The 24,337-nt window shown below is 34.8% G+C and overlaps 1 protein-coding gene and 1 pseudogene across 1 annotated transcript; both read right to left on the bottom strand.

Moving 5' to 3' along the window:
• Positions 1-6,577: 6,577 nt before the first annotated feature.
• LOC143619773 (plasma membrane ATPase 4 pseudogene) lies at positions 6,578-7,106 on the bottom strand (annotated as a pseudogene).
• Positions 6,779-22,430, bottom strand: LOC143619772 (plasma membrane ATPase 4-like). The gene is made up of 16 exons (XM_077091624.1): positions 22,391-22,430; positions 14,659-14,759; positions 11,479-11,598; positions 11,149-11,385; positions 9,949-10,710; positions 9,440-9,562; positions 9,238-9,342; positions 9,010-9,154; positions 8,762-8,926; positions 8,122-8,360; positions 8,005-8,037; positions 7,831-7,912; positions 7,585-7,745; positions 7,320-7,493; positions 7,044-7,226; positions 6,779-6,959 (listed from the first exon to the last, which is right to left on the bottom strand). Exons 1-15 carry the CDS (start codon positions 22,428-22,430, stop codon positions 7,143-7,145), a joined length of 2,571 nt encoding a protein of 856 aa, XP_076947739.1. The 3' UTR covers positions 6,779-6,959; positions 7,044-7,142.
• Positions 22,431-24,337: the final 1,907 nt, after the last annotated feature.

Below are 24,337 nucleotides of genomic sequence, written 5' to 3'. Positions count from 1 at the left end.
TGTTAAGAGCATTCTTCTCAAAAGCGTTGTTATTCCAACCGACCTTCAGCTACGTATCTTCGAAGCCCAGGCACATCTCGGTCACCGAAGGCAACATGTACAAAGAGATGTCGTGTGGTGCTGAACTCCAACTTGAAACCAAGCGTGATGGTTTGTTTTACTTTCTTAATCATCTTTGGGTCCAGGATCGTGACAATCTTCGCACAGTTATCATGGACGAAGCTCACAAGTCACGATATTCTGTCCACCCTGGTGCAGATAAGATGTACTTTGACCTTCGAACTACTTTCTGGTGGCCCGACATGAAGAAAAATATCGCTATCTACGTCGGGAAATGTCTAACATGTGCCAAAGTAAAAGCCGAGCATCAAAAGCCTTCTAGTTTGCTCGTGCAACCTGTTATTCCGGTTTAGAAGTGGGAGAACATTACGATGGACTTCATCACAAAACTTCCAACCACAAAAAGGCACCATGATAGCATTTGGGTAATCATCGATCGATTAACCAAATCAGCCCATTTCATTCTCATTCGAGAGAAACTTCAAATCAATCAGCTCGCTCAAACCTATGTCAACGAGATTGTTTGTCGTCATGGTATACCTTTGAGTATCATCTCCGACCGTGATGGTCGTTTTGTGTCCCACTTTTGGAAAACGCTTCAAACCGCTTTGGGAACCCGCCTAGATCTTAGCACCGCTTATCATCCGCAAACGGATGGTCAATCGGAACGAACCATTCAAACCCTTGAGGATATGCTAAGAACTTGTGTACTTGACTTTGGTGGTAATTGGGACACTCATCTTCCGTTGATTGAGTTTTCTTACAACAATAGTTACCACTCAAGCATCAAAATGGCTCCATTTGAAGCACTCTACGGCTGCAAATGTCGTTCTCCTATTTGTTGGAACGAGATCGGTGAATCCCAGCTCACCGAACCCGAAATGGCACAAGATACCACCGACAAAATTGCTCAAAACCGTAATAACCTGCTCGCTTCTAGAAGTCGCCAAAAGTCTTACGCCGATAAGCGTCGACGACCCTTGGAATTTAAAGTTGGTGACCTTGTCCTTCTCAAAGTTTCGCCATGGAAAGGAGTGGTCCGTTTCGGTATGAAGGGTAAACTAGCACCTCGTTTTGTTGGTCCATTTAAGATTCTTGAACGAATCGAAGACGTAGCCTATCACCTGGAGCTTCCGCAAGAACTTCAAGGCATTCATCCCGTGTTTCATGTTTCAAACCTTCAAAAGTGTCTAGCCGATGAGAACCTTCATATCCCTCTCGACGAGTGCGTATCGATAAGACAACGCACTTCGTTGAGAAACCGGTGGATAATAGATCGAATAGATAAGGAAACCAAGCCTAGCCGAATCTCTTTGGTTAATGTCGTTGGGAATCTAAGCACGGTGCGGAATTCACTTGAGAGCGTGAAGACCAAATGAAGACTAAGTATCCGCATCTTTTTGCTACGGATGTTAATTCCTAATTTCGGGACGAAATTTCCTAAAGTTGGGAATGCTGTGACATTTGTCTTTTTTTTTCTTTCTCTTTTATAATTGTATTTGTTTTATTTTTCCATCTTGTAACCGAATATTATTTATTACGTCAAGTTATTAATTATGTCACACGATTTTGTCTTTATTGTGTTTCACGCGTTAACGTTTCGTAGATCGTTTAAGGTATATAACATATGCATTTTGATCCCTAAACTATAGTTTTATCCACTCTTGATCCTCAACCAAATCCAAGGGACCATAGTGCAAAATAATAAAACTTTTTTCCCCTTTTCTTCTCTTCCCCGTATCCACCGTCGACCCCCCCCCCTTCCATAATTTTGCTTCAATTGACCCAGGAATCACCGAATTGAACGCGTGTATCCGTTTCTTGTTCAACGCGGAATCAAACACTATAGAAAGTTTGTTAATTGATAGCTAACTCCTATCAAATTCATTAACTTCAGCCGCGGACTAACCATGACCTTGTTAGCCTATAAATACTCAACCAAAACACAATTAGCTTGTACCTCACACTCCCTAGCACACTGTGAACCTAAGCCCTAAGCTAATTACAGCCAAGAAATAGTTTCTGAACCCGTTTAAGATCGAGTCGTTGTCCGAAACCCTAGCTCGTGTTTTCCTTCAATTCTGGCTTGTAACAGGTAATTAGTATATGGATTGTGGTCAGTTTTTGATGATTGTTAAAACCCCTCTGTCAATTTTAATTGATAGAGGTTACAAAACCTTCAATTGGGATTATATCAAATTAGGGTTCATATGGTTTAGGGGTTCATTGGGATAACTTGTTAAGTAATTTGATTTCTGTAATCTGAATGAGTTAGCCACTAGCCCAGTTGGCTAGTGCACTTGGAGGTAATACTAAACCCGGCCAGGGGCGCAGGTTCGAACCCCCTGGTCCGGTTTTATAGTGTTTTTTAATTAAATTGTTTCTTGTTATAATTAAAATTATTAATTACTAAATTATATAAAATCCCTATATTGTTTACACTCGTTTAAGCAAACCGAACCCCGATAAATCTCTAAAATAAAATTTCAAATTCATATATTTAAATATATAAACATATATAATCTTATATATATATAAATATATATTACCTAAACAATAATAATAATAATAATAATAATAATGATAATAATAATAATAATAATAATAATAATAATAATAATAATAATAATAACGACGATAATAATAACAATAATTATGTGTTTCTTACCTTTTAAATGGAACCTCGTTAAACTATCACCTAAAACGTTTTCATAGATAAGACGGTATTTATATTTTAAATGTTTTTCCTTAATAAACAAATATAACCTTTCGTTAAAATTAATAGAATTTGATGACACCTTTATCGATAATCTATAAAATATATCTAATACGTTAAAGACCCTAAACCCGTTATAAACCCACCTCTTTGTGTCTTGTCCGTTTATTTCGTTCAAGTATTTATTTTATTCACGCTTTAATAATTAGGACAAATTGTCGGAAATTCTCGCGGGACCAACCAGTTTGCTCTAATCTTAACCGTCTTCTCGTTACCGTATTCCTCATTCCAAGTGAGTTTTTCGTAACCCCATTTTAACGTTTTATAATATTTTGGGGGTAGCACGTTACAAGTTTTTCTTTCGTTAGTTATGTGATTGTTTACAAACCGATTCACTTATATCGTACATGTTAATATTATTCCTGCATATTGTTTATGATTATATGTGAACTTGCTTGCAATGTGTTTATTATTTTTATGGTGGAAGTTACGTAAACGCAAACGCATACACATAGTGGGAGGGTCTGATGGAACGTACCCGCGCCGTCTAAAGTTACGACTTCGGTTGTTTACGTAAGGTGGTTCTCATTTCCCCGACTTCAACGGCTTCGGCTAAATGAACGGGAGGACGACACTATTTGATTTCATTTACTTTACGTTTGAATACTTATTGCATTACGATTGTTGAATCGCGAGTTATATATATATATATATACGCAAAAACTTATGAAAACTCACCAACTTAATTGTTGACAAAATATATTATTTTTAATGTGTTACAGGTTGAACCGATGGTGTGCTAAGGACGAAGATAATTAGTTTACCTTAGGATATTTGAAATAAAGAACTTGTTTACTTTTTCGATGAAGTGTTATTGTTTTCTTTTATTTATGAACAATGTGTGTATTTTTGATGATATGAAATGAATTAAATTTAATTAATGTCGCTTTAATAGCATTAAGAGCTTATGAATGATCTGTACGTTACACCCCGGTCGTATTCCGCTTAAAGCCGGGGTGTTACAAGGATACCCTAAGAGTACCCTGGGCCTCCCCTGAATTGGAACTTGTCTCCACCTGTCTCTGTGCTTCGATAAGTAAGACAACCTAAAACCTTCATGTTGTTGTAATCGGTTAATCTCCCAAAAATAATTTCATATGGTGTCTTATTCTTGACTGCTTTAGATGGTAACCGATTTATGATATACGTCGCAGCTTGTACGCATTCTCCCCAAAATTTTCTTGGTAAACTTCCTTGAAACATGAGTGAACGGGCTGTTTCAAGTAAGTGTTGACGTTTACGTTCCACCACTCCGTTTTGTAGGGGAGTGTGTGAACACGAGGTTTCCAACAAAATTCCCTCTTGAGAATAAAAATCCATCATTCGGTTCGAGATGAATTCTCCACCATTATCACACCGTATATGTTTAATTGGTTTCCCAAATTGTGTTTTCACCATCCTTTGAAAACTCATCAAACACTCACTTGCATCTCTCTTGTGTTTGATAAGATACATCCACACAGCTCTACTAAAGTCGTCAACGATGGTCAAAAAATAACAAGCATGTGAGGTAGAAGGTTTACAGTATTTTCCCCAAGTGTCACAATGAATGAGATCGAAACAAGCATTACTTTTAACATAACTCTTTGGAAAAGGCAAATGGGTAAATTTAGTTTTATTACAAGCATCACAAGAATCGTCTTTAAAATTGAAACAAGTACTTTTAAAGAAACCAATTCGACATAACTTATCATATGAGACATGATCCAATCTCTTGTGCCAAATTTCCGTGTCCGTCTTCGACATCATGGCTTTCTTTTCTCTAACCACCATGCCCATACGATAAAGACCATTCATGCGTTTACCCACTCCAATCAACTTCTTCGAATGTAAGTCTTGCACACAACAAAAATCAGGAAAGAAGCTCACAACGCATTGAAGATTGTTTGCTAGTCTACCAACCGAAAGTAAGTTGCAATTAAAACCAAAAGTAAGTTGGAATTAAAATCAGGTATATATAGAACCCTTGTAATTTTTGTTTGGTTTGTTATGCTTTCACCCATGGCTTTAACGGAGATGTTGTCACCGTTAGGGATCATAACGGGTGTTTCATTGACACATTCAGTGTAATTTTTAAGTAAATAAAGTGTGTGGACTATATGTTCCGTCTATCCAGAGTCTATAATCCACTCATTATGTTGTTTTATCTTACCTTCAATGGCCATGTGAACCCTTTAATCACTTTTTGAGTTCTCTTTTGTTGCTGTAAAGTGGTTGAGATGGATTCGATATTGTTCTTCACTCAAACCCCCAACAATTGTATTTTGCCTAGGATAATCAGAAGCTTGAATATAGTTTGTGGAGTTCATACTTGTTGTTTTGTGGTCATTCTTGTTGCCGCTAGCTAGGTCATCATCTCCGACCATAGTGTAGTTGTTATAAGGCTTTTAGGGTTTTGTTAGATCTTGAAAACTCCTGCTCCGATACCATAAGAAAACGTATCTATCTCAAAGGAAAAGTTTATTTATGTTTTCAATACAAAAACTTATTAAGAAGAAGAAGAAGAAGATTAATTAATTTCAAACTCCATGGCTTGGAGCTATTATGGAACCAACAAAACCACAAGCACATAATTACAAGAAATATTCATTGAAATCTCTCTGCATATGGTCTCTTAGATAGCGTTTGGTATGAGGTGATATGGAATGGACCTTTACGAAGGAATGAATAAAAGTGTGTTTGGTTGCCTAAAGGAATGGAATCACCCATTACCTTGTCCATTCCATTCATTCTAAAACACCCCAAATTCATTCCATCCAACCCCGTTGGTTTTTTTTTTCATTACATCCCCTCTTTCACCCTACTCATCTCTACCACCGTCCCACATTACCATCAATCACCACCGCCACCCACCACTAACGCCATCTCCACCACCGCCTCCCCCCCCCCCCCGCCGACCACCGTCGTCGCCTCCGACCACTGCCTTCGCCGCCTACTACTGCCGCAACATTACCCATCCACAACCACCACCTCCCACTAACACCACCGCTAATACCCACCACCGCTAATACCGTTACTGCCAACCACCACCATTGTCAACCACCATCACTAACCACCGCCAACCACCATCACCAATTGCCTCCCACTCTCGCCACCGCCGCCCACCACCGCTCACCACCAGTACCGCCACCACCATCACCACCTCCTACCTCCAATTTTATTTTAGTCCCTCTTTTTTTTTGCCTGACAAACAGCATTAATTAATTATTCATTTCATTTTTAGGTTTCTAGATGGTAACCAAACAAGATAATGAAATGGTAATGATCCATTCCATCCTTTGTTTATTTCATTCCCTCATCTATTCCATTACCCCATACAAAATAGACCCTTAAAATTAACGTTACTACAAGTGCCCCATGTTACATGTTTCGACTTTCGAGTATAAATTTGATAAATAGAAGATGAAACACTCAACCTAATTATGCACGCATTGTCAATATGTCATCGATCATGCGAATCTCAAGTTCTCAACACAACCAACAACCAAAGTCAAGGAGAAGGAAACTACGTTATGGGAAATGTTTTCGATGCCTTTCATTCTTTCTTAAACACACACAAAGCATCATAAGAAGCGGCAACCATGCGCAGTATTACTCGAAAACAAGACAATAACAAAATAGGACAAGTAAACAGTTTCATGGGGCTAAATCCCAGCATAACCTTTCCCCACTCAAATTATCAATTTATACTAGTTTCATAATAACTGCTAAAAAAAAGAGACCCGTTTCCCGCATTGTCTCTCACACCGTATAATGCTGTTGGATCGTATCAATATCCAACCCCTTCAGCTTCACCACTGACTCCACATGCCCCTTCAATGTAAGCACCTCCCGAAGCCTGTATACACCACCAAATTTATCATAAACATGTGAATTAAACTTAACGGGCCAGGTTGACCCAAAACATCTGTTTAACCCATTATAGATAAAACATAACATACCTTGCAACTTCAGCACGCCTTTTAGCCTGTTCTGCTATTTCAGACAGTTCTCTGTAACTACTCTTTTCATTAAAAATATTTGAGGTTTTGGGTTGTTGCAGCCCATGCAATGTCCTCTGAGCAAGAGCCCATTGGGCCTCTCTCTCTTCTCTTCCATAATCCTTCTTGGTAGTAAAAGCAGTCTGTTTCATAACACACGGTTAAGTTCATACATTAGTCTACCCGAAAACAATTTCTCAAATAATAAAAATTATTTAGAAAAATACCTTGTTTTCAAGCAGGTTGCGCCAGGCTTTCCCACTAAGGATATATCGGATCGTGAATTTCATAATATCGAGAGGGAAGTAAAATACGATGCTGTAGAGTCAGATGACACCAGCCCATACCCACCCGACACCTTTGATTCTTGCAAAACCCCACTCTGCGTATACTGCTATTAGAGTTGCAATCTGTGGTTTGACATGTCAGCAACAGTTGTTAGTGTGTAAATGTGTTAGAAAACAGAACTCGGTTAGTGTAGAAAAATGGGTCGGTTTGTTTACCAGTTGTGCTGCTAAGAAAGCACCCAATAATAAGAGACCCGGGCGTTCTATAAACGACCAACTGCGTGAACAGGTCACGTAAATCAAAGCCTGGCTGACTATGCTGACTTGGAGATATAAAGCAGCCATCATCTCAACTTCACTGTTTCTCAACGATCTAACACCAAATTTGTCCTGTGTGACACATACATAAAAACAAGTGACTTTGAAGTAAACTTGTGACATTTTGACATTTCGGTTATTGATCTATTAATTCTTCACTTACTGAGAAGAAGTCGGTGTCTTTCATGATCCAGAAGAATATGACAGTCATCAATGCTAGATATCCACCAAGCACAATTCCAGTGGCAAAGATCTCTTTGAGCTTCCAGCTGTTAGGTAATGGAGACGGTTTCACTCTATCCTTTGAAATAGTCATGATGATGCCTTTTAAGTACACAAAATGTAAAAATTAGTAACGTTGCAGTCACGAAAAATGGTCATATCGGGTGTGACATAAGTGAAAACTTACCATCATTAAGGATTGCAATAATCAAAACCATGAAGGGAGAGAAGTCAAACTTCCATATCAAAGCAATGAGCATGAATCCAAACTACAAAGGTGTAAATAAGTTAGGGAATAAACTTGGAACTCAGAACATCTAATGGGCCGATCCAAATGATTCAAATGTCACATAGAACTTACCACAATACGGATGGTGATAGAGACCGCATAGATCTGCAAAATTGAAAGATGTTAACACCATTAAACTGCTTTGCTGGAATAGCTATAACAATAATAAAAATGGAAAGAGGAACTAACAGTATAATTCTTCATTCTTTGGAAAATAGCACGACTGGTAAGCACTGCACTGATAATAACACTAAGCCCGGGCTCGGTAAGCACAATATCAGAAGCACTCCTTGCAGCATCTGTGGCATCAGCAACAGCAATCCCAATATCAGCCTTCTTCAAAGCAGGTGCGTCGTTCACACCATCCCCAGTCATCCCACATATGTGCTTTCTTTCTTGTAACTTCTTCACAATCTCATACTTGTGTTCTGTATATTTAAATAAAAAGACTAGTTATTAAAAAATAAATCAAATATATATAATCAGGTTTTGGGTTGGCATATCTAATCCGTTTAAATTTGGGTTGACATGTTTAACTTGCTTAGTTAAACAGGTCAGCCCACAATCCCGAATATGATCCATTAACCCATTTTTTACAACCCATCAACTAGATTAGCACATTTACAACTTGGTTAACACCTGCCAACCCATTTGACATGTTTAGATAAACGGGTTAAATCAGTCGTGTTTGGGTTACACGAATTTAAGTGTGTGCAGGTTAGGGTTGATGTTTCTGACACAAATGACAATATGGGTCGTGTTCGGGTTCAACGACTCAACCCACCAACCCGACACGATTCACACCCTTACACATAAAAGGAATACCCACCTGGGAAAACTCCTGCAAATCCATCGGCTTTCTCGATCAACTCTTCAACTGGGAGTGCTGCAATGGATGAGTCCCTGTGGCCACCAAGCAAAGAAGAAGACGGGTACATGTTTGTTCCCATACCGAGCCGTCTGCCAGTCTCCTTAGCAATAGCAAGTTGATCACCTTCAGAATAAGGCATATTTAGATTAACCAGAATTAAAGATGTAAGTAGTATTTCAAACTAATTAGTTAATATGATTAATTACCAGTAATCATTTTGACATTTACACCAAGATTGAGAGCTCGGCGAATAGTCTCAGCACTGTCATGCCTTGGCGGGTCAAACAGAGACAACAAGCCAACAAATTGCCATGGATCACCTGGGCTTTCTTTTGTCTTTTCAGGCACTTCCTATAATATTATGACAATGAAGAGAGTAAGTAATCATGATCAAACATAGATGTATGTGCATAAAAATTATGTAAAATGAAGACCTGTTTTGCAACAGCCAAAGAACGTAGCCCACGTTCAGCAAATTTATCAATCATTGCGTGAACTTTCTTTTTCATATCTTCTTTGCAGCCACAGAGAGTCAAAATCTGATAAAATTGTTACAAACAAATAAAAACTTAGATTCAGTAACCAACTGATTCAAGAGGATCATAACATGGATAAGGAAATAATGTTAGAAATTACCTGTTCTGGAGCACCTTTGCTTGTTCTATGCCAGTTTCCGCGTTCATCAATGTAAGTCAAAGCTGTCCTTTTGTCAACAGGGTTAAATGGAAAGAAATGGACCTCTCTAATTCCAGCTCGTGCCTACAAAGTCATATATGTCACACATGAGCATGAAACCAGATTTAAAAAGAAAAGCATTAGTTTATCAGTTGAGGTAACCACTGAACTTAGACACTTCGGTTTCAATAAAACTGGTAACTTTTTTGTACGGGCAAGGCGGTTATTATTATTATTATTATTATTATTATTATTATTAATCTATATGTGTGTCAAATATGACTTAAAAGATTAAATTTCTCTAAAACTCATCTAATGGAAGACTTTCATCTCGTTGAACCCGTATGACTCATTTTGTTAAGGTTTCGCCGTTTGATTCATTAGAGATCAAATATACCCGAATCGACCCATTCAAAAGTAAACGGAACAAAATTTCCACCTGAAACTGAAACATAGGGAGAGAAAGATACCTCTTTAGGATCAGCAAGGGTTCCAACAATGGCAGCATCAATGGCGTCCTGGTTCTCAGTCCTAGAAGCTCTAGCAGCAAAAAGCAACACCTGCTCCTTATCCACACCTTTTGCAAACACCTCAATCAAATTTTTATCAACCGAAAGCTTATTAAGTGTCAGTGTTCCCGTCTTATCACTGCAAAGCACATCCATTCCGGCCATTTCCTCAATTGCAGTCATTCTTTTAGTAATAGCACCCTGCTGCGAAAGCCTATGAGATCCAATAGCCATAGTGACTGATAGTACAGTAGGCATAGCAATTGGAATCCCACCAATAAGCAACACCAAAAGATTGTCAATCCCACTTCTGTACTCCCTGCGCTGAATTGGGTACATGACAATAATCTCAACTATCATTCCAACTGCAATGGAACATATGCAGAAGTTTCCAATTGCAGTTAGAACTTGTTGGAAGTGACCAACTTGGTTTGTGCTGTCAACAAGATGAGCAGCTTTTCCAAAGAAGGTGTGCACACCGGTTGCAATGACAACTGCTTCGATTTCACCTTGCTTGCAAGTTGAACCAGAGAATACTTCATCATATGGATTCTTGTTAACTGGAAGAGATTCACCAGTAAGGGCAGATTGGTCAATTTTTAACGGGTCGCCTTCTAGAAGACGAGCATCAGCTGGAACTATGTCTCCAAGTTTGATGCTGATTATGTCTCCTGGAACTAAGATGGAAGCTTCTTGCTCACTCCAGCGACCGTCCCTCAGAACCTGCAAAAAGGTTAGATATGTCAATCTTTACACTCGGAGTGGTGTTTATATATGGGAAGATCACGAAAATAGACATGTTAACCACATTTACCAAAATAGACATCAACTTTTAACCCTTTTCAAATAAACATATCGAAAATTAAAACGCCACATAAGCAAAGCCGACTAAGAAGGCTTGAATATAGCCAGTACAAAAAATCTTTGAAAAGTACAATGGGGTCTACAAAATAAGCCGGTATGGCATCACACATCTATGTGTCGGCTGAACGAATTCAGCTGACACTTACACTTGTATTAACTTGATTGGTTAGTTTTGTGGACCCCATTATACTTTTGAACGGGTTAAAAGTCAATGTTTATTTTGGTAAAAATTTGGGTCAAACGCGTCTATTTTCATGATTTCCTCTTTATATATTGGTCATTTGAGTTATGAAATACCTTGGTTTTAGGGGCAAGACCAGCCATAAGTGCAGCAGCAGCATTTCCAGCATTGTTTTCTTCAATAAAACTGATGGTTGAGTTGATAACAAGAAGACAAACAATACCAACAAAGTCCTGCCAATCTGGTGGCTTTCCACCTCCATTTGCTAATGCAATTGCCATAATGGCTGCAGCCTCCATCACCCATGATAGAGGATTCCACATGAACCCAAGAAACTTGAGTAGTTTGCTTTCCTGTTCTCATTACAACATTTAAAATTTATTAAAACATTTTAAAGAAAACATAAACTGCTGTCCTCCAATTTGATCATGACAGATTGAACATACCTTTTTCTCCTCCAATTTGTTAGGTCCAAAGATTTGCAGGCTGGTGGCTCCTGCATCTGAGGTTAAACCTTCTCGGTTACATTTCAACTGTTGAAACACCTCCTCAATTGGTACTTTCTCCTGTAACAACAATGGACAACTTTGTAACTGTCTTAGCTGTTTGTTTCATCATGCATGCATGCTTGTTTAGTTATCTTGCTGTGGGCTAGGTCATTGTAGCAATAAAAGAAAAGGTCCAACTTAAATTTCTTTCCTTTAATAGTTAGGTACATTAGAATGTAAAGTCACAATGAAACAAAGAATAATTAATTATAGAGTAATTAAATAAAATATTGTTAATTCCTGCTTTAGATTATCTTAATGTTTATCTTTACTTTATTTATATTCCACAATTCCATGTGTCTGTTATGGGGTTCTAATGATTATGACAGAGAATCAAGAATCATGGTCCACTGAAAATGAGAACAATTCTTTTTTATCCGGAAACTATTAATATAATAAAATAAAAATAAAAGCATAGGGAAAAACCAAACCATCTACCAAATGCTTTGTTCCTTTACACTTTTTCCTAAGGTGGTTTGGACACACACACGAATATGGAAACCAGAGAGACATGCAACATGCCTGGACATCACTTGTTGGTGAGGTTTGGCATACATCCCAACATATAAATATAGGTATATATGTATAGACACACACATATATACAATTATAAATACATATATCAATATAGAAGTTTGTTATTTGTTCGCTACGGCATAGAAAAACGAAAAACAACTGTTCAGTTTTTAACAGCTTGAACTGGTTTGTTATTGGTTTAACCTCTCTTTATGATTTATTTAATGGAAGTAGTTGAAATTAATACTTTTGACTGTGGCCATTGCAGGATATTATTTAAAGCATTCAACTGTTCTATAGAATTTTATAAATTTCAAAAAGGGTAGAAATTGTTTTAATAGGGAAGTGAATAAAACAGAAACATGTACACATGGGGGGTAGATGATTAAAAACAATACAAAGATAGAAATGGAGGGTTGAGTAACGCAAGTTGACCTTCCACTTAACTCAAAATGGGGGGGCCCACATAACCGACATCCAGTTGAAAGACGGCACCTGGCTTACAGAACAAACGGGTGGGTGTCGCTAACGTATCCAATTACCAAAAAAGACCCTAAAAGGGTACCAGACCACACGAGAAAAAAGCAAGGGTACATCGGGAATTCCGTGCACACAAAAGTAAATATTCATATTCTCAGTTTAATTCTCACAAGAAAAATATTATTTATAATGTTATTAGTATTTGGGTCGGAGGCTACAAGGTTTCAATTCGGATTCTATCATAATCAGAATTTATCGCACTGGGTTTTCGAGCGGAGCGGTTATCCTGCGTTGTCTGCAATAACGGACATATAGGATCGCAGGTTAATTTAGATAGTCAGGATTTATTTGTTGATTGTTTAAAAAAAATGAGAAGAAATTTTCATGTTATAACACTCTTACTATAACTTAATAATAGTTCAAAATATTATAATCACAACGTTTATTTATTTCAAAATAACCTTAGAAGTATATAATTACTTGTTGACATGGAATAAATATAAAAATAAATTGACAAAAGAAAAGCATAAAATAAGACTCGGGTACCACGGACAGACATGCACGCACAGTCCGTTCCCCGCGTTCAGCATACGCTCTGTTGTTTCTTACAATTACTGTTTTGCTCTTTCTCTCTCCTTCTAAACTCTTTAATTTACTTTTATTTTTTTTTACACAGCACTTAATTTACTAAAAGAGTACAATCTTAATTAATTAATAACTATATGATAAATTATCTATTTAATGAGCTTTATCTGATTACTCAAAATTTTTAAAGCATAAAAAAATAAGATCTGAAAAAAATATTTATTATTTATGAGTTTATATGAAAGTATATATTGCAAGGACAATATAGTCCAACCACGTACAATCAAAGTTATGTACAGATTGTCACCTTATAAATCAATCTGATTAACTACAAAAGATGCAATCTTTTATAATATTTATCTAAACTTTATTATTAATTGTTAAAGGTACATGTTAAATAATTACTTTTAAGAATTTAGGAAATTTCAAAAAATAAACTTTTGACAAATTATGAAATATAAAAAAGAAAATTCATAAAAAAAAGTGCAATAAATGCTTAAGCATGAATTATATTCAGCAAAATGGATTAAGATTTGCAATTTAAAGGTTAATATTTAGTTAACAAAATTCATTTAATTATCTTTATACTTTAATGTAAAAATCATATAGAAATCAAGTAGTGTATATCTAAAAGAGAATAATTTCAAATTTGATGCCTAACAAATATCCGACTATTCATATAATATAAAGATTCTAATATTCCAATTTCCAACAACTTAGCGTAAAAATAAATCAAATATAAAGTATGTTAATCTCTCCTACTTTTCCTCCCTAGTTTATTCAAATTGTTTTAACAACTTATTAGATACGTGAATTATATTTGACTCAATTTGAATAAACATAACATTTGACGGCCATTAAGTCGCATGTAAATTCAAAAATCCGTATTTTGCGAGAGAATTTGTTAACTTATTATTTTTCTTTACACTGATTCATATACATATGAATGTGTAGATTATGTATGTACTTTTTGTAAAGTTTACTTACGCCATTTGTATGTACGTATGTAATACAAGATATGCTTAAGGAAGAATTAAACTAACTTTTATTTCAGATTAAAAAGAACGAAAAATTAATTTTAAATTTATAATTATAGTGGTGTGGTGGTAAAGATGTTTGTATCATCAACCAAAGGCTAGCAAAAAAAAATTGTTATTAAAAAATATATATTGATGAAAAGAGAAGAAGTAATAAATTAGTCGATTAGCATGGAAACCGTAGAAAGAAAGAAATGATTATTTTAATGTATTTGTAACCGATTGTTTCTGAGGTAAAAAGTAATCAGTGAGGTAAGGTATGCATTGAAGGAAAGTATTCACATGCTCTTAACACACTAAAAACATAAATTCAAACAATAATAATAATAATAATAATAATAATAATAATAATAATAAAATTATGATGATGATGCGTTAAACAAGACGTTGATTGGATTCAAAATCAAGCAAAATGAAGCTAAATTCAAGTTGAAGGTAAATTAATCGATGAGAATCGTACCAGATCAACAGTTTCGTTCTTAATCTCTTCGAGGTTGAGAGCCTCATCGCTGAGAACAGAAATCACCGGCGAGAAGTGAACGGAAGGAAGGAGGTTGAGAGCTAGGATATTAATTAATTAATTAATTGGAGAGCATCCAATGAGCAAGCAAGAGGTCGAGAGAATCAATGGAGTTTGAAAACCCCAACGCCAGAATAATTGAATTGAATTGATTGTATGAGGAAATGAGATGAAGGGTTTGTACGTACAGGTGGTGTGTATTGAAATGGTAACGGAAGATAATAAAATGTAGTTTAACTGAGAAAATGAGTACTAGAAATCGTGAAATTCATCAGTTATCACATATAAATCAATATGTTATACAGCTCTTAGGCCATGTGTAGTGGGGGCTACAAATGTGAGCGACGAGGGCGAGAACACCCCTCCCCCCTGGGCACCTCAGGGTAAGAGGGGCGACCCGGGGGGGGGGGGGGGACACAAACATGTCGCCTACTTGTGTTATGGTGATGATGTGGCGATCAATAATTGGAGGGTGGGGCGATTTGTTGGCTACAACACCGCCCCCTGGGCTACATATCGCCCCTAGCCATGTGTTAAAAATCATTCCATTTTATAGCCCCTCTACTATGCATAGTCTTACGGTATAAGTTTACAATTAAAATAGGTTAAGGCATCTAACCTAGCTTAGACTAATATCCCATATTTGGTTTGATATTGCATTTTGGCATAACTCGCTTTTGTTGATGATTTACCCAAAGGTAGACTAAGAGCCCTTATAGTATGGCCTTCATCTGCATTTTTATAATTTATTTCTTTAAATTTTATTTAACTTAATTACTGCATCTTACTCTTTGTCTCACAAAAACACTTATTTTATTTTTCTCATTTTTGATACTCACATACACTTATAAAGATGAGGAATAATGGATTTCGAAATAACTATTTATAAAACTTTAAATTTTGAAGATTACGATGGAAATGATAGCCAAGTTACAAAATTTTTATATTTTGACGATGGAGATTTTACTGCGAATGGACTCAGTAATATGCTATAATATTATAAGAGATATAATATATATATTTATAATCAAATTACCAAACACGAACTTCAAGTTGGACTTTCCTCAATTTTTTCCCAAAAGAATAGTTTGTGTTAAATTTTGATTAGAATTGAAAACTAAGTAATGAAATAATGATTGTTAAGAGAAACGGATATGTATTTTGTTAATGTAAATATGGAATATGTAACTGGCATTAACAATGAAAACTTTATTGTTGTAAACTCATGAGGGTTTTGATATTGTTTGTTACGAATTACATTTTATGATTTTATGATGTCATGCAACATCATTAAATCTATAAGTCTTAGCGTAGTGGGACGATAAAGGAAAGAGTCTGGGGCGATTTTAAGCGGCAACACCCCCCTTCCCCCCGTGCGGATGATATGTGGGGCGACAAGGGGGGAGCGACATAGGTTTGTCGCCGGTGATATTGTTTGGAAATATTATTATTTTATTATTATGTGTTGTGATATATATATATATATATAGGGTAAGGATCCTAAGAGAATCATTGGCAAATTGAGAACTTTGAGAACCATTTTGGACCACTAAAAAAACCCTCTAAAAAAATATTAAAAAAATTATAAAACAAACAAAACCGAAAATTTTAAAAAAGTAAAAAAACCAAAATTTTTATATTTCATTCCGGTTTCATTAAAAAAAGGACAGAATTTTTTTTTCTTTTTAATTCGTATTATGCCTATACACATATGTATACTTTCGTTTAATCTCTAGTTACGTAATATACACATATGTACATTATCATTTACCTTAAATTATACATATGTGTATAGGAAAAAACATGTGTATACATATTATACATATATTTATAATAAAAAAAACCGATTTTTTTTTCTTTTTAATTCGTATTATACATATACACATGTGTATACTTTCATTTAATCTCTAGTTATGTAATGTACACATATGTACATTATCATTTACCTTAAATTATATATATGTGTATAGGAAAAAAACATATGTGTACATATATGTACATATTATACATATATGTATAATTTAGCTAAACCGAGAATTTTTTTTTAGAAACCGGGATGATAAATAAGAACTTTGGTTTTTTTACCTTTTTTATTTTTGTGTTTTTTTTTTGTTTTATGATTTTTTTTATTTTTGGGTTTTTTTGTGGTCCAAAATGGTTCTCATAGTTCTCAATTCCTAAAAAGTTCTCACATGATCCTGATACTATATATATATATATATATATATATATATATATATATATATATATATATATATAACGTACAAATGAAATTAACATGCAAATTGTGATAATCAAGTAGAGTAATTATGTAGTTACATCAAATAATTATACTTTATGATGTAATTACATAATTACTCTACTTGTATATATAATTATTCTACTTGATTCTTATAATTAACACGTTAATTTCATTTATATTTGATCCAAACCTTACACACACACACATAGGGTGGGATGACATACAAACTAAAATTTTGGTACAAAACGTCCGCAATAAAAGAAATTAGAAAAAGAGTAATGACAAATTTGTAATTAGATTTGTCACACCCCAACTTAAGACGGAAATGCCGGGGTGCGAACCATGGTTCACAGCTCACAAGGTACTATCATGCAATATAAAATATGACAATATCTGATTAATTTATTTATTTCAAAATTCAAATGAAGTGCACAAGTTTCAAGATATGGCAATAATAATCCAAAGTAAAATAAAATGCAAATATCCATTGCTTTAATATCTAATGGTCTCTCTATGTGTCTATCACCTTAGCTTCAAATCAACTAGCAACTTGCATATGCGTACAAAATAACAGAGATTTGTCAACAACACATGTTAAGTGAGATAATCACCAGTTTTGACACTAAAACTAATATATAATAAAAGATAGATAATAACCGCGCAAACAACATAATGTGAGTAACAATCAATCAAATCGTAAACAAATAGTGTGTCAGTTGACCATGCCTCACGAACACGGGTTATGGCTACTATGACTGCGTATGATCATACTGGCATGCTAGACTTCTAATAGACCTCTCCGAATATGATAGAATGTAAGCACATAAGCAAGTAACAAATAACATTTGATTGAATACATACAATCATTCGTTTGCTAGTTTAGTATGTAATATAAATGTAAGTGTTAGTATTAGTACTAGTACGCATATGTTCCCAAAACGCTTGAAAAAAATTAAAATAGAGGGGAATGATAAATCTCACCTTATTGCTTAGGTGAGTGTGCGGGAGATAAGAATAAAACACAATTAAACGAACGAATGAACTCTCCTTTAACGTGCAGACTGAGATAAACCAACAGACCTTAAACTTAGAGATAACAAACTATGATTAAAACCGAGAACATATCCACTTGAATCAAATCAAACGGATGTCTAGAACTCCGGTTATGAGATTTTCAGTAAATAAGCGAACTGGTACTGACCAGAATCCAAACAGTGATTCAGAAGTCAGATTTTGGTCAGTAGTCTTAAAATCTCGAGATAAAACTAAAAGTCTTCTGGCCCGAACACTAATTTTGACCAGAATATTGAGAAATCGGATAGTCAAATATTTCGATTATTATGCCCTAAAACGGGTCGGAAAGCAATTGACCGACAAAACCCCATCAATCAGTAAAATTGATTGAGGGATTTTGTTATTTAGATAAAAGTAAACATTTTTCATAAGATAACTTCCCCAAACGATGAATGGAACAAGAGATAACCGAGGTCAAAGTGGTCTTGAACATCAAAATCAAACCGTAGATGAAAGAGCTTGAACAATCTTTATGGAATTGATAAAGGAGAAGGGAACTTCATGGGATATGGGGAGGATGGCTGGAAATCAGTACTTTTTAGGGTTTAGAGATGTGTTTTAATTAAGTATAATGAATTATAACTTGTTTATAAAGTAATACACTCGATTAGGAAACAAAATAAGCTATTAATGAGAAAATCGAGTACAATAACTAAATTAATTCGGCTTGGAAAATAAGAAAATGACTTGGGATCTGCAATAAAATTTCTTGGAGTTTAAGTTTCGTTAATTTAATCAAAAAATAGGAAAGAATTGGCAAAATTAGTCCCTTTAGTTCCCGAAAATGCATTTTTAGCCATTTTAAACGATTTTAAGAGTTTCTAAGAACTATTTGGCATGATTGAAAGTTATGAAACTATAAAAATAGCTAAACCAAGTTAAATACTAATAAATACAAGTTTTTAATAGTTCGAAAGATCCGAATTACATTCCTCAATCGGTTTAAACATAAACGAATACAAATTCAAAAAATTCGAGATGTTACAAGATTGATCCTCAAATCTGAAAAAAAATGAACAAACGCAACGTGATGCGAATATCAGATCCACGAGCGAATTCTTCAGAAATCAACCAAAATACAAGAAATCACAGTGGGCAACATAACATAATCAGTTGTATAGTGTTTTAATGTTTAATTGAAATAACTAGAATATATTGACGATTTTGCGTTTGAGTTTTGTTTCTTGTAGTATCCTTAGTAGGGCAATTATTTTCTAAAACTAGAGTAATTTTGATTTAAATCATGATTGATATTCTAGTAGAGTAATTATCAAGTATAACTAGAGTAATATACATTACGTTAATTAATCTGGTTATATGCTTGGGTTGGATTAGTATATGGCTACATAATTATGTTAGATGAATAAGGGCCATTTCATATAATAGTAACTAAGTTTCAAAAGTGTTCCAGTTAGGTCACTCAACTTTAAAATGTGTTCCAATTAAGTCACTTATTTTCATATTTTATTAAATTAAAAGTTTTAACATGTTTTTTTTTTTTACTTTTTTCGTTTTTGTTTCACATTGGAAATAATTTGATCTTTTTTTTTATGTTGACGTTGAGAGGTGGTGTGAATTTTATTTTATATTTTTAAATTTTAATATAATTAACACTTTTTAAAATTTTTTAAATTTAACTACATATATTGCAAATTCCGACCCCCACATATTATCCTTCATTTCTTTCTCGACGCACAAAAAATCGTGATACTTAATTTGAAGATTTAATGACCCGATTTGAGGAAAATATGCATTAGTGACCTAATTGGAACACTTTTGAAAGTTGGTTACTATTCTATGACATATTCCCATTAATTTATTATAGTTGTTTACACTTTTGAATTTTATTTTATATTTTTAAATTTTAATATAATTAACGGTTTTTAAAACTTTTTAAATTTAACTACATATATTGCAAATTCCGGCCCCCACATATCCTCCTCCATTTCTTTCTCGACGCACAAAAAAATCGTGATACTTGATTTGAAGATTTAATTACCCGATTTGAGGAAAATATGCATTAGTGACCTAATTGGAACACTTTTAAAAGTTGGTTACTATTCTATGACATATTCCCATTAATTTATTATAGTTGTTTACACTAGTGTAATTGTATGTTTGAGTTGGATCAAAATATAGTTACATAAGTAATTACTTTACAAGTATATATAATTACTTTGATAAAAAACAAAAACTGAATGAAATTACTGAATGATGATGCCATTTCAATCAATACAAAAACACAAGTAACTGCTACACACTAAAAAACAATTACTCTAGCCATGCACATAATTACACTACTTATACAATTTATAATAACAATTGTTTTGTTCGTAGACTAATCATCTCGTGTGACTAGAGTAATTATAGTATATAAATAGAGTAAATATCTTTGTTATCATGGTTGTTTAATTAAAAGTCAATTGTTTTAATAATTACTATAGTTAGACATGATAATTACTCTAATAATAAAACAACCATGATAACGAAAATAATTATTATATATATGCATGATAATTACTCTAGTTACACAAGATGATTACTCTATATATAAATAACTTTTGTAAGTAGAATAATTTTGTATAGCGTAATTTTTCTTATAACAGAAGTAGTTTTTTTATAAATAGTGTAACTATACTACAGCTACATATTCTTCTTCTTCGACCTAATCCTTCAAAATCATGTTGAATCAAGCTTTTTACAAGTTTGATCGATCGTCTCTCCAAATCAGCTCATTTCATCCCTGTTAGTGAAGCCTACAAGATGGAGAGGTTGTCTCAAATTTACATCAATGAAATCGTGACATGTCATGGTGTTCCCTTATCCATAATCTCTGACCATGACAGTTGTTTTACCTCCAACTTTTGATAATCCCTTCAAAAATCTTTGGGAACTCGTGTGGATCTTAGCACAGTTTATCATCCCCAAACAGATGATCAAACCGAGAGAACCATCCGAACCTTGGAAGACATGCTCCGTTCTTGCATAATCGAGTTTGGAGGAAATTGGGATGATCACCTACCTTTCATTGAATTTTCCTATAACAATAGCTACCATACTAGCATCAAATGTGCTCATTTTGAGGTTTTGTATGGTAGGAAATGTTGAACACCCGTATGTTGGACCGATATTGGTGACTCGCAAGTTATTGGTCCCGAAATCATCCAAGCAACCTCCGACAGGATTGCCATAATTTAAGAAAGACTTAAGGCTGCTCGTGACCGACAAAAGAGTTATGCCGACAATAGAAGGAAACCACTTGAGTTTCAAGTTGGTGGCCGAGTCTTACTCAAAGTTTCCCCCTGGAACGGCATTGTCCGATTCGGGAAAAAGGGAAAGCTCGCTCCTAGGTATGTTGGACCTTTTGAGATTCTTGAAAGGATTGGTCCAGTGGGTGACGAACAAATTCAAACTACCTCAAGAATTATGTGGTATGCATGACACTTTCCATGTTTATAACATCAAGAAATGCTTAGCCGATGACACTTAGCCTATTCCCTTTGATGATATTCGCATTGATGTAAACTTCACTTTGTCGAGGAACCTATCGAAATCGTGGATCGTGATGTCAAGAAACTCAAGCAAAGTCGAATCCGTCTAGTAAAAATAAAGTGGAACTATAAGCAAGGTGTAACACCCTAGGCAAATCCCACATCGACCGTCGACAAGAGAGATCCTTGGTTCATAAGTAAATGTCCTGCCTCTTAAATCACCAACGCGTTTTGGGCTTAATGATAGTGGACGAGAGGAGAGCTTCATAGTTAAGCATGCTCAGGTGGGAGTAGTAGCAGGATGGGTGACCTCCTGGGAAGTCTCCACCTGGGCAACCAAAAACAAATCCATGAGCTCTTTGTAGGCAAAGCGGACAGTATTGGTGGTGTGAGGGGCCGGATGTTACAAGTGGTATCAGAGCCACTCTTGTGCCTTTCGGGATGGTGGGGCAAACCTCATCAGAGATGGTGAGTCCCCGGGGGTGTCGTGAGGTACACCTTAGGCAAATCCCACATCCTGGATTGGATGGTGGGGCAAACCTCATCGAGGACGATGAGTCCAAAGGGGTGGGGGGTGTTTGTAACACCCTAGGCAAATCCCACATCGGCCGTCGACAGAGAGATCCTTGGTTCATAAGTAAATGTCCCGCCTCTTAAATCACCAACGTGTTTTGGGCTTAATGATAGTGGGCGAGAGGAGAGCTCCACAGTTAAGCGTGCTCAGGTGGGAGTAGTATCAGGATGGGTGACCTCTTGGGAAGTCTCCACCTGGGCAACCAAAAATAAATCCATGAGCTCTACGTGGGCAAAGCGGACAGTATTGGTGGTGCGAGGGGCCGGATGTTATACAAGGACCCGAGTTTACCTGGGAACTTGAAGATCAGATGTAACAGAAATACCCTCATCTTTTTCAATCTGAAACAATTTTCACTATTTACTTTTGGAACGAAATTCCCTTAAGTGGTGGAGACTGTAACATCTATGGTTTATTTTTGCAAAAACGCTAGTCTTTTGTGCTCGTATTTAATAAAGTTCTCGTATTTATTTTATCATCTACATTTATTAGTGTTGAATTATGTGTTATTTATTGAATAACATTATCTTTATATGCGTAATTATATGATCCTATGTTCATTTCATCATAATCTTGCTTAATCGTTAATATGACACATTGAACCTGAACGCCTAAATTAATATTTTATAACATGTAACAAAATATTTTTTTATTATTAATTTTATCCTAAGTATTTAAATTAATCATGTGATTTAAAAAAAGAAAACATTATAAACCTTCTATCTTAACCTTGTTTTTCAAGTTTTACATTATCTAATTTATTTAGTTTGAAAAAAAAAATTAATATAACTAAAGTGTCGTGCACTTTTAAATGCGCACATACACATATTTTTTTTATTATTATTATGTACATTATTATTATTATTATTGTTATCTTTAAGGTAATCTCAAGTTTTAAATAAGTTTTATCTCTATCCCAATTGTATTCAAACGTTCCACTCTTTATTATAAATAGAGTCTCTCATTCTTATTATTTTTCACACGAAATTTCATTCTTTCTTTTCTCTCTAAGCATAATCAAGTAAGTTTTACATGTTTTCTTTGTTGGTCTTCATATTTCTTTGATTTTGATCTTGTTCTTTTGAATTTCTTCTCATTTGTTCTTATATTTTGAGTTTTCTTTTGAATCTTCATAGCTGTTCATATATCCTCACCATAACCATCATTAATTGTTAATAAAACCATTACTTTTTGCTTTAAAAAACTATGATAATCATGTTATTTCAAGAAATCATAATTATTTTCTCAAGATCTTGAATCAAAGTATAATTTTTCCATGAACAACTATGGATATTCTTCTGAACTTCAAAAACTCATAATGCTATCATAACTAAAAACTATAATATTTACACTTTAAACCCTACACTTTCCTTAATGTCAATAGATATCCTAAATTATGATATTTACACTTTAAACCTTATGCTTTCCTTAAATGTCAATAAACACCCAAACTATATGATATTACACTTTTAACCTTATACTTTATTATTTATCAAAACCATTCTAAAACATTTTGAGTTAGTATACAAATAGAGTATAAACTGGGTATGTATGTATCTGACAAGCAAACGGTTCTGTCGAAGGCAAGAGTGGCATAAATAATCCCATTGGACCCGTGACTCTTACCTGGGAGTTAACTTGCTGAAGGTCATGCTCTTGGTTTAAAACATTCTAGTATGTGACATTCTAACTAATTTAAAAGTCAAAACTTAATCTAGGGCATCTTGTGACCGGTTTAACAGACTCTTGCTCGTGTTCGTGTTCATCCATCAAGCAAGGGAGTTCGTAGCCCCTTTTCATGCTTTTAAACGTTTTATACTTTGAGATGGAAAACATGAAACTTATTTGTTCTATGTCTATACATGCTATTTGATTCAAACTTATATTCATGATATTCATTGTGTGATTATTACAAGTGTATACTTAATCGCATGTACAACCATTAACTTGTTAAGCCCGTGGTAGTATGATGATAGATCTATTGGCCCGACTTGCCCACGCAGGCCTCGGGTAGTGACCTGTGTGTTCAGAATCCGACGATCATTAAGCATTAAACATAATAGTCTAATCGTGGATTAGACGACACTCTAAACGTGTCAGAGGTTTGTATGTAATCACAAAAGTATACAGGTAACTTAACACATATGGAATGTTTTCAACATAAAACTTATTTTTAAAACCTATGTTCTCACCAACTATTTTTAGTTGATACTCTCGCATGTTTTTCAGGTGATGGAA

Source organism: Bidens hawaiensis, unplaced genomic scaffold, assembly GCF_021521415.1.
Source record: "Bidens hawaiensis isolate Kalapana, Puna unplaced genomic scaffold, B.hawaiensis_p1.1 tig00002507_1, whole genome shotgun sequence".
NCBI classification, from domain to species: Eukaryota; Viridiplantae; Streptophyta; class Magnoliopsida; order Asterales; family Asteraceae; genus Bidens; species Bidens hawaiensis.
This window is presented reverse-complemented; position numbering and strand designations above follow the sequence as displayed.